Source organism: Papaver somniferum, chromosome 2 (genome assembly GCF_003573695.1).
Source record: "Papaver somniferum cultivar HN1 chromosome 2, ASM357369v1, whole genome shotgun sequence".
NCBI lineage: Eukaryota > Viridiplantae > Streptophyta > Magnoliopsida > Ranunculales > Papaveraceae > Papaver > Papaver somniferum.
The window spans coordinates 168,184,193-168,194,251 of NC_039359.1; the positions used below are offsets into that span (position 1 = coordinate 168,184,193).

Consider the following 10,059-nt stretch of genomic DNA (forward strand, 5'->3'; position numbering starts at 1 on the left):
TACAGGAATGACACAACAACAGGAAATTGGGAAGCTATTTGGAATATGGAAGTGGCTCCAGTTATCAGAATCTTCATCTGGAAATGTGCTCATGGAATTTTACCCACAAATGCAAAAACAGCTAGCGTCCTCCACTATATCAATCCTACATGCACTGTTTGCAATAATGGGAAGAAGAAACCATGACACACATGTTCTTAAATTGTCCTGCTGTCACTCAAGTTTGGAAGGATATCATTGGTGCCCATCACACTCAGTTTGATAATGACACCATCTTTATAGAATGGATAAATTCCTGGGAATGACCAGTAATGAAAGAAATATGTATGCTACTAGTTGCTGGTACATCTGGAAAGCTAGATGTGACCTGATATTCAGAAATATACAGCCTATTGCGAAAGTTACTTCCACGCGCATTAAGCAATATATGTGCAATCATCATAAACTGCATGATATGCAGGAACGGATCTTGAACGACTTTACTCTTATTCCAGAGGAAACTGATTCAAATATGAATAATGATATTACTCCTTATAACATGAATATCTCCTCAGACTTTGGGTACACAATCAAGATATGTACCCTACAAGATCCTGAAAACCATCTTTTCTACACTGCTCTAATTATGACAGATTTTTCAGGAGCAATCATTGGAACCAGAGGATATCCAGGATATGCTGGAGCTTGGGGAGAAACAGGAGGAGCAGACCTAGCTTTCCAGTGGGCAAAGGAATTGCAGCAAACAAACATAGAAATATCTGCTAAGTCAATGGAGATCTTATCTCGTTTCAAGCTACTCTACCATGAAGCCGTAAAAGGAAGATTTCATCTTAGCTATCATGAAAGTATTATCAACAACCAAGAAGACATTACCAACATTGGAATCAACCCAGTTTCCTTTGTTCTTTTGAATCTAAACATCATCCATCGTCATCAAAATATGGATGCTTTTAAATTAGCTACTTTTTGTAAAAACAATGATGGTTGAATGGGAGATACTCCCCATGCCAATGATAACTCTCATGCCATGTATTTGTCTTAGGAGCCTGGCTAGGCCTAAGCTTTTTCTCTTTAAAAAAAAAAAAAAAGGGGACGAACAAAGAAATTTGCCCACTGCGCTCGAAAGAGAACCACGCGTTTCATTTGCTGTTGCGCGGCTGAATTTCATCACCAGCGATTGAACCTTTACCCCTGCATCATAAATTAAACCGCTAGTGTTTCGTTCTCAGTTTCGCGGCGCTAGCGGAGCCGCCCACCAGATATATCCCAATGGCTAAATCCAACCGCTCTCTTTGAATTGTTCATATATATACACTCATTGTTCATTCAGTCGCACCTTCTTTACGAAATCTCGTACCATCCCTAATATATACGAAGAATTCCTAATATCCATTTCTGTATCAAACATGGCAAGCTGTTCGCAACCATCACAACCAAAATCCACTAGAATTTGTGGTGCCAAGTTTACTGTGGATGACAATGAATCAATTTGTAAAAATCATGTACACTTCTTCACAGAAGATAATATCAAGGCATAATTAACCAGTTGAAATATTTAACCAATTGAAAGTTAATTTACCGTGAGTCCGTAACTCAGAATCTGGAGCTGCCTCGGACTCATCATTTTTGATCGGGAATTTGGAACAGACGGGGGTGAAGAACTAAAGCGTGCAAGAACCGGAGCATGTTTACATTTCTGACAAAATGGGAGTTAATTAAGTACACATTACAATGGCCAACGTTGTTTTATAGTAGAGAGCCCCCAGCAAGAAATATTCACAACAAGGTCAGGTAAAACACAAGGTATGAAAATTTCACTGCACGGTGCAGGCAAAACACGTAGAAAAAAATGAATACTACAGAACTACTCAACCATGTATATTCAGAAATTGGCATCTTCGTGTGAGCAATAAACACATTCTGGACATGAATCTGGTGAACCATTTTTTAGCCTTCACTAGAAAGCATAAGCCTTGGCCTCTTAGCAATATGATTATGTTCATCTAGTTCTGATTTTAAATCATCTTCTAGTAGTTGCACATCTTGATGGTCTTCACTTAATCCAGATCTTGCACCACCGCCATTTAATTGCAAGTCATCTCCTGGAGGATTTCTTTCTTCACTTAAAAAATTCTTCTCTTCACAGGATATGGCAGCTGGAGAGCTGCCTTTGCAAGAGAGATATTCTTCGTTCTCAAATACGTTAGTGTTACTTTCCATTCCTTGGGATCCTTCAACCATAAAATTATTCGCCTTATCAGTGAGGCAAGAACCATAAACATTATCTTGGAAGGCATTTGCTTCCTCTGTTTGTTCTTGCTGACTTTGTGGTGCGATTTCTCTGCTTAAGGAGAGCATATCAAACCTTACTTCAGATGAATCCTGGTACCCAAAGGTGGAGGCAGGAGGGATTGAGTTATCATTATGTTCTTCAAGGTGCAAGGAGAAGCCACCTAGATTACATAATTGCTCTGCTTCTCCAACAGTTTTTGACACGTATGAGGTTGAACAAGTTTCAAATGTCAGTTCACCTGGTTCCCAGCCACCTGCTGCACCTGATAGTGAAGTAATCCCCTCTTGGGATTCTTCTCCTTCCTATTTATTTACAAACAAGAAATTCATTAAATGAAATGCTACTAAATCTCGATGATGCCAAAATTTGAGATGATCGTAAAGGAACAGAAAGCTCGGTACGGGAAAAGGATAAAATTTTACCTCTATTGGTGACATACCATACTTCGACGTGTGAGGAACTGAATGCTGATCAAAGGCCCGATACTGCTCATGTGGAAATGTTTCAGCTGTACTTCCAGGCTCAAAAAACTCCCTGTAAACCGATCCTTGATCGTTGCCAAATTGAACATCATTTGTAGGTGTTCTTTCCAAAAGATTCATTTCAATGCCTGGTTCCACGGTAGGTAAAAATGAATTATTATCACCAATCCCGGACAAACTGCTCCTCCCACAAAGAAATGCTAGTCCATCACTAGAAGCAGGTTCAGGGGTTACAGGAGAATGATCATCAACAAGTTCCTGGATTAATTTCTTCATACGAGCACGCTTAAGAGAAGCTTCAGAAGGTGGAAACCAGTCGATGTTAAGCTGAAAGGACAAGTTCATACATCTAGTTTTTAAAAAGCATTATATACAATAAATACTAAAATTAAGCATAAAAATAAAAAATATCCAGAACAACTAGTTCAGTGGTTTTGGGGTCGAGCAAAATTTCTATGTTATGCTCTATAAAATGGCCAGCCAGAAAAGCAAGATACGATTCAGAATCAGGGACGTACTGACACAAGAGAAGATGTTTGGAGGGTGTATAAGTTGGTGTGTATAATTTGAACTCTAAGAATAACAGAACTTAGTAAACAGTTCACAAACAAAAACATCACTTACGAAATTGGAAGACTTTAGTATATTTAAGGGGCTGAAGCTATTTGGAGCATCTTCCAGAAAACATTCCACATAGTGTAGCAAGAAGAGACCACAATCAAACGAGTTCTCCTGCTGCGGCAGCTGGAGTACAGTAGGTGTCAGGATGTTATGAGATTTTTGCTATTTATCCTCTTACTAGAAAATTTAAAAGCAAAGATTTAATCAAATTACATTAAAATAGATGTGGACTTGAGGTAACCAAAAATACCTCGAGATTGATAAACCGTAAATTTAGGAACTTGGATAATAGATCTTCAGATGATTCTGCTTGCCTCTCTTTCCACTCCTCCCATAAGTAACTGCACACTCAATTTAGAAAAAAATTAAAAGATAATTACGCATTCTTTCGAAGATAAGATCACGCGACACACGGTACCTCAGAATATAATATCGGTCGTCATTTAAAACTAAAACAAAAATATTTGGCAAGAGGACGTTCCATAACTACCGAACAGTTTACATTCTTCATTTGAAAAGGGAGCAAGACATTAAAGCCATATGAAAAAGTATTTACACCTTATTGGTATTTTAACTTGCAATCCAAGTCATATCTGATGGTGAAAGTTTAAGGTTACAGACCTCTGAATTAGATTTTGGAGACCTTTATGACTTCCTTTGATAGAATCCATATGCAGTATGCAGGGCATTTTGTGGTAGTCATCAGTTTCTTCACCCGGAAACATTAAGCAAAGATGAATAAATGAAGAAAATATGAACCTAGTGTGTTACAGAATATATATCAAGTGCATAGGAATTACCTTTAGATTTAGCCACTTCCCCAAGATGGCAAAGGACAATCAAACTCCAATGAAGACTGTCAAAAAAGGTAAATGACCATCATTCAACACACATGTAGGAATAGGAAGAAAGAAACTGTTTTAAACAAGCAAAATTTGATGGTTGAACACTTACTTATAATTTACAGGAATGAAAATGTAATCCTTTCCAAAAAGATTCACTTTTCTTGTCCATTTCCGAACACGTAAAAAAGCTGCCCTGCCTTTCGAAGCACTAGATGGATCTTTGTCCAAATCAGCTAGCTTGCGAAAGAAAAAACTATTGAAAAAGTGGAACTTATGCTGGTCCTCAGGTTGGATCTTATTCTTCAGATATCTGCCAGTCATTTAGAATTGTAATAGTGTCTTTAGAGTCTTGTCAGTAGTTTATAAACATAAGAAACTCTATGCACACTCCAAAAACAAAAACAAAAAAACTGGTGTGTGCTGGCTAATATTTAAATAAATAGGCTAAGGGATAGTCTTTTCTGGTTCCACCAAAGATCCTTTAAGCTTTAATTAAACAAGATAACAACTCCACAAAAAGAAAATGTGTGTTCACTTCAACTTACTTAATATAGAAGTCAATGAGAGTATCATTGATGAAAGTCTCTGGTTCTAATAGATCAACATCTCTCTTACTTATAGAAACAGCATCAGGGTCGCCCTTTGGATAGATGACATCTTCAAAATGCTTTCTGAGAGTTCAAAAAACAATTACACTGACTAAATATGTGTAAGTTTTAACAACAATCTGACAGTTCAAAGAAAAATATAAGCTGTATTGATTTACTCACTCGTGTAAATAGCGCTCCAAAGAGAATGTGCTGTTTTGACCCATACAGTTGCCTTCTAACCTTGCCACTCCGTTGCTGAGAGCACAATTGTGTGATAATATCTCTTTCAGTGCAAATAATTGCTAACATAGAAAAGAAGAAGAAACAACTGAATACCTAAATGCTCATGTACAAACCTCCACATACCATCTACAAAACTCCAGTCCAATTCAAAATCGACTTTACAAACTAAAGCCAGCTTTCAAATCTGTTGTTGAGCACTTATACCATTGGTCTTAATGTGACACATTGGTCACTGGTGTCCTCTATATCTTATACTAACACATTAAATGGGCAAGAAATATCCTATTTCCACCTCAACTTTTTGAGGACATAGATATACTACCAGACTTGGACAATCTTTGTATGTTTACTAATATTAAAACAAAAGCACTTACCCTGCCACTTCATACCATACCGCCTTGTATCTTGCATTCAGTGACGTGATTTTTTCCTGCTTCCGAGCCCACCGATCATCATAAATTGCGAAGTTTAATACAACAACGTCTGCAGAAAACATAAAACAATGGTAGCCAAAGTTACTCACAAAAAGGATAGATCTTTGTGTGTAAGTACAATGGATGAAAACTAAGCTAGATCACTGATAAGAATCAAGCATAAAAGTTTGTTGATGTAGCAATCAGTCAAGTTGTCTAAACACACTGAAACTTTGTGCAGAGTGTACACTGACCTGGAGGCCCATGTGAATCTCCCACTACAGTAGTTTCTCTTACATGGAGCTTAACTAGAGCTGTATCAACCTGAACACAGTAAACAGATGTTAGCAAATGTTTTGCAGCCGAAGCCGCAGTCGCGTCCACATATAGCATAAAAAGCTAGGAAGAGTGGTGGAACCCACCATAACACACCACTTGGACTCAATATGAGTGACATCATAAATTGACCATTCTGATCTAAAACATTCCTTCTCTCCAAGTGTATTTGTACCCTCGAGCGTAACACCACTACTGGAAAAAATCAGCGAGGATTCTGTACAATATTTGTCCCTAAATGTAATATAATCAGGGGAAACAACTACCACATCCACTGATTCCTGCCATAACACCAAGACGGAGGAGCAGTTAAAGATGAGGAATTTATATATAAAAAAGAATCAGATCTTCATGTAGCCTACAGCCTCTATAAACACTGCCGATTTATTTTAAAACGGCTGGATATAATCTCAGGATCAAGACTCAGTCTAAGGCTTTATCTCAGAAAACCATCTCTGGGCATCTTTTTAATTACAAAATGCCAATTTAAAGGCAATACTTCAAAAAAAAGATGGTAAAAATGCACTTACCAATTCCAGACCATCAGAAAAAGAATGAGACGCTGGATCTTCTAAATAGCCTGAATTTATATACACCACAAAAGGATAATGAGGTAAAATTTACAGGGAAACCACTCTGCAATTGTACTATTAAATACATATTGAAATTTAAATTCTGAGAAAATAACCTTCGTTTTCGCCAAGATCAGAAGAAGAAGGTGATGATGGAGAGCTTGAATCACCTTCATCTGAGAAGTCATTGGCTTGCACATCAATGTCATCCATATTCCTTGGTTGAAAATCAGCTTCACTAGAAACTACAAAGAGACAACTTAAATTATTCTATAGTGTTAGAGTATTACATATAATACAATTTTCTTCCCACGAACGACCTAAGTGATAAAGAAAAAACAGTCACCTGGCAGGATGAGATAATCCATAAACACATAGTACTAAAATATGAGAAATATATAAATAAATAGCGACGTCAGATTTTGATAACAACCACATATCCTACAAGTGAGCAAACAAATACCAATTTTTTCTTGCATTGCTCCAAAACTGCGAAAATATGAGGCTGCTTCTTACAAAAATTCGACTGAAGTTGATATTCTCTGAATCAATTCAGATAACACTTTGGGATGGAGTTAAAAGAAGAAAAAAAAAAGGTAGAGGTTGAGGTAATGGTTCCGGGATATCATCCCCTGCCTATAGATGAACTATTTGGATTGAGAGAGACAACATAATTTTCAGAGTAAATATTGCTCCATCTATAGGATCGTCATTGCTGTCAAATGCATAATGCATAAATGGACTGTAAGTACTGCCTTTGCTAATTGCTCCTTGAGTTGCTACTATCTTAGTGTCAGCTCTCATTTTAAATTTAATTTGCTCTTTCGATAATAAAGAAAACTACATTCCCTAGAAGCTTAAATTATTTGAGTGAAGCCAAAATGTAGGAATTCTGCGTTCCAAGTAGAAATGATCACACACCCATCACTAACAACATTTGGTTATGCCAAAATAGCTACAAGCAATAAGTAAGGTTTACCACTGATCCTAAGCTACCTTACATATAGTCTGAAAACCATAACAGTTAGCAAGATAAGAAAGAAATAGTACTTCCTCAACCACTTAATTCTAGACTCTCCGCATGTACACTTAACCTAATTAAATTAACAAATCTAACATTTTCCCCAATTTGTAAACTGTGAACAAACTTAACCTAATTACATACATTTAAAAAACTGAAATTTCCCCCTCCCCCCAAAAAAGGTTTCTGTAAAAAGGACTTACCGGGTTGAAGGTACAACGAAGCAGGATTACTAGTGAATTTATCGACGAATTTTTCAGAGACCAATTCAACAGCTTCATCATCAGTATTAAATTCAAAAGCGTCGAATTTTTCATTATCTGAGTTTTCTTCCATTGCGCACAAAAATTGAGACACCAAAAAACCAGTCACTACTGAGTAATTGGAGCTAGCTAGGGTTTAAGTTGTAATGATAGTAAAAGATAATCACAAGATCTGAAACATCCTCGACGATTAGAAGAAGAAGGGGAAAAAAAGTCTTCACGGTTTAGGGAAATCGCGTTGAAGTTTAAAAAGATGCCCTAGATTTTGGAGAAGCAATGGGAAGAAATGGAGAATGTCAATTTATCCTACATTGAGTGATGCAGTATATTCACAAGAAGATGTGAATTAATGATAATGAATGAGGGTATTTTAGGATTTGAAAGTGCTTAGCAGGTTTCAATTTCAGATAGCCTTTCGGTTGGAAGTGTCTTGACTCAATTAAATGGTGCTTGTCAACGGTCAACGAGTAGTAGTACTCCGCAGGGCTTGGAAGTAGGACTTTTTTTCCGGGGCGAAATGGCCGGTGAAACGTAAAACGGCAGTTTTGTTGAAAATAATAGAATATATTACTGCACACACAAGGTTTGACGGTGTCGATTCGGTGTCTTTAGGAACAAACTCGGGTTGAGTTGCTTTTCCAATGGTTGAATCCATATGATTAACTTCATCTGAAACGAGTACATTGTTGGAATTAAGATTACATGTATCATAAGGTTTCACAGCGTCGAATACAATTATTGGAATAAAAAACATAGGTGCATCATGAAACCAAAAAACTAGATTAACCTTTTTTTTTCCTTTATGTGTCAAAATGGCTGCAACATTATTTGTTTTTCTATCCACAAACTGGAAACCTCCAAAAGATTTTAGTTGTTTTGCCACCTTCTTAACTTCCTCTAAAATTGCTAGACATTGCCAACTGAATGATGATTCCTTGGCTTGTAAGTACCTGATATTTGCTTGATTATCTCTTTCAATGACCAGATTATGCAAGTTATTAGTGTTGGCCCAATTTGTTGTCTGTAACAGAGCTACAATTTCTGTTTCTTGAAAAGTACATGTCCAGTTACGCATAATGAAACCAAAACCTGCATCGGTATTAGCAGATATCCAAGATACATCATAATTTATTTAAATGTATTTACAACTTGAAGTTTCCAAATTTTATCCCTCTGTAATCTGTTACTACAATGTCATGTTACTCGGTTCATAGTTCCTGGATGCCAATTGTCATAATGTCTGGAGATATCTAAGGCCAATTGTTTCAGAGTTCTGTTTTTGTTTTTGAAAACCCTAAGGCATTGCTCTTTCCAAATGAACCAGCACTTAGTTGCTGCCAAGGCCATTGAAATCAAATTCAAATCACCTTTCATCCGTTTATTGTACATATATAAGAAAGAATGATTCATTATGTTATAAAATACTCCATGTGATAGCATTGGAGGTAGGCTCCTTACTGTTGTTGCATAAGCACATTCAAAAAATTAACTAAATGTGGATTCCTCAGCCTACTGACAAAAAACACATTTCGTATCGACCTCCATTACTGATCCTAGCTTTTTTCTTGTAGGTAATGTGTCTTGTAAGCATTTCCAAATGAGTAGTTTGATTTTCTGAGATGTATCCACACTCCACATACCTTTCCAAAATCTTTTAGTTTAAGTAGAAACTAAGACAGATCGACTTTGAAGTTTAACAGGATGGTAGAAGAGACGGTGGGTGTTAGTGAGTGGTAGATGTCGTTGAGTTGTGTGAAAAGTAACATTAGTGTTGGTGGAAGAAATAGTGGCATGAATGGTTTTTATGGTGGTGGACATCGATGAGTAGTAGTGGACGATATTAGTTCTGTGTTTTCACAACATGGATAACATTGTATTATGAAAGATGTAATTGTTTATTTTTAGCAACGATTGGCAAAGGCAGATACCAAATATTTCAGGGATGATAACATATCATATAAGAAAAATAATCATGACCATTGGATCACCCAAATAGTACCCTTGATATTTTTATCACCCGATCGTATAAATCTTGGTTTTTACTGTTAAAATAAAACCGATTACACTATAAAAGAGAAAGTTACCAAGAAAAAATATAACGGAATAAATTAATTGATTTGTTCAATCTAAATTTTATACATGACGTTTATGATTAAATTTAAAAGTATGCTCAACAACTTACAAGAGTTGGGCAACACTGGTAGCAAAATGAGTGGTAGCATGTGATTTGTGATGGTTAAGGGTGTTGGTGAGTAGTAATAGACTATGTTAATTCCAGTTCGCCACAAAATGGGCAACATTATTGTTAGAGCATAGCTTGGTTTAACCCACCAAGTGTTGGTATGTCAAGTTTGGTTGTCATATTTAGTAGAGTCGCTTG

General features: G+C 36.6%; 1 protein-coding gene across 1 annotated transcript; it reads right to left on the reverse strand.

The window, feature by feature from the left end:
- Window positions 1-1,669: 1,669 nt before the first annotated feature.
- Window positions 1,670-7,994, reverse strand: LOC113349726 (probable ubiquitin-like-specific protease 2B). The gene is made up of 15 exons (XM_026593757.1): window positions 7,620-7,994; window positions 6,512-6,640; window positions 6,354-6,403; window positions 5,910-6,104; window positions 5,742-5,811; window positions 5,449-5,557; window positions 5,012-5,086; window positions 4,787-4,912; window positions 4,351-4,551; window positions 4,197-4,252; window positions 4,018-4,105; window positions 3,647-3,737; window positions 3,400-3,519; window positions 2,716-3,102; window positions 1,670-2,595 (listed from the first exon to the last, which is right to left on the reverse strand). The coding sequence occupies exons 1-15, from the start codon at window positions 7,750-7,752 to the stop codon at window positions 1,948-1,950; spliced, it is 2,478 nt and encodes an 825-aa protein (XP_026449542.1). The 5' UTR covers window positions 7,753-7,994; the 3' UTR covers window positions 1,670-1,947.
- Between the last annotated feature and the right edge of the window lie 2,065 nt (window positions 7,995-10,059).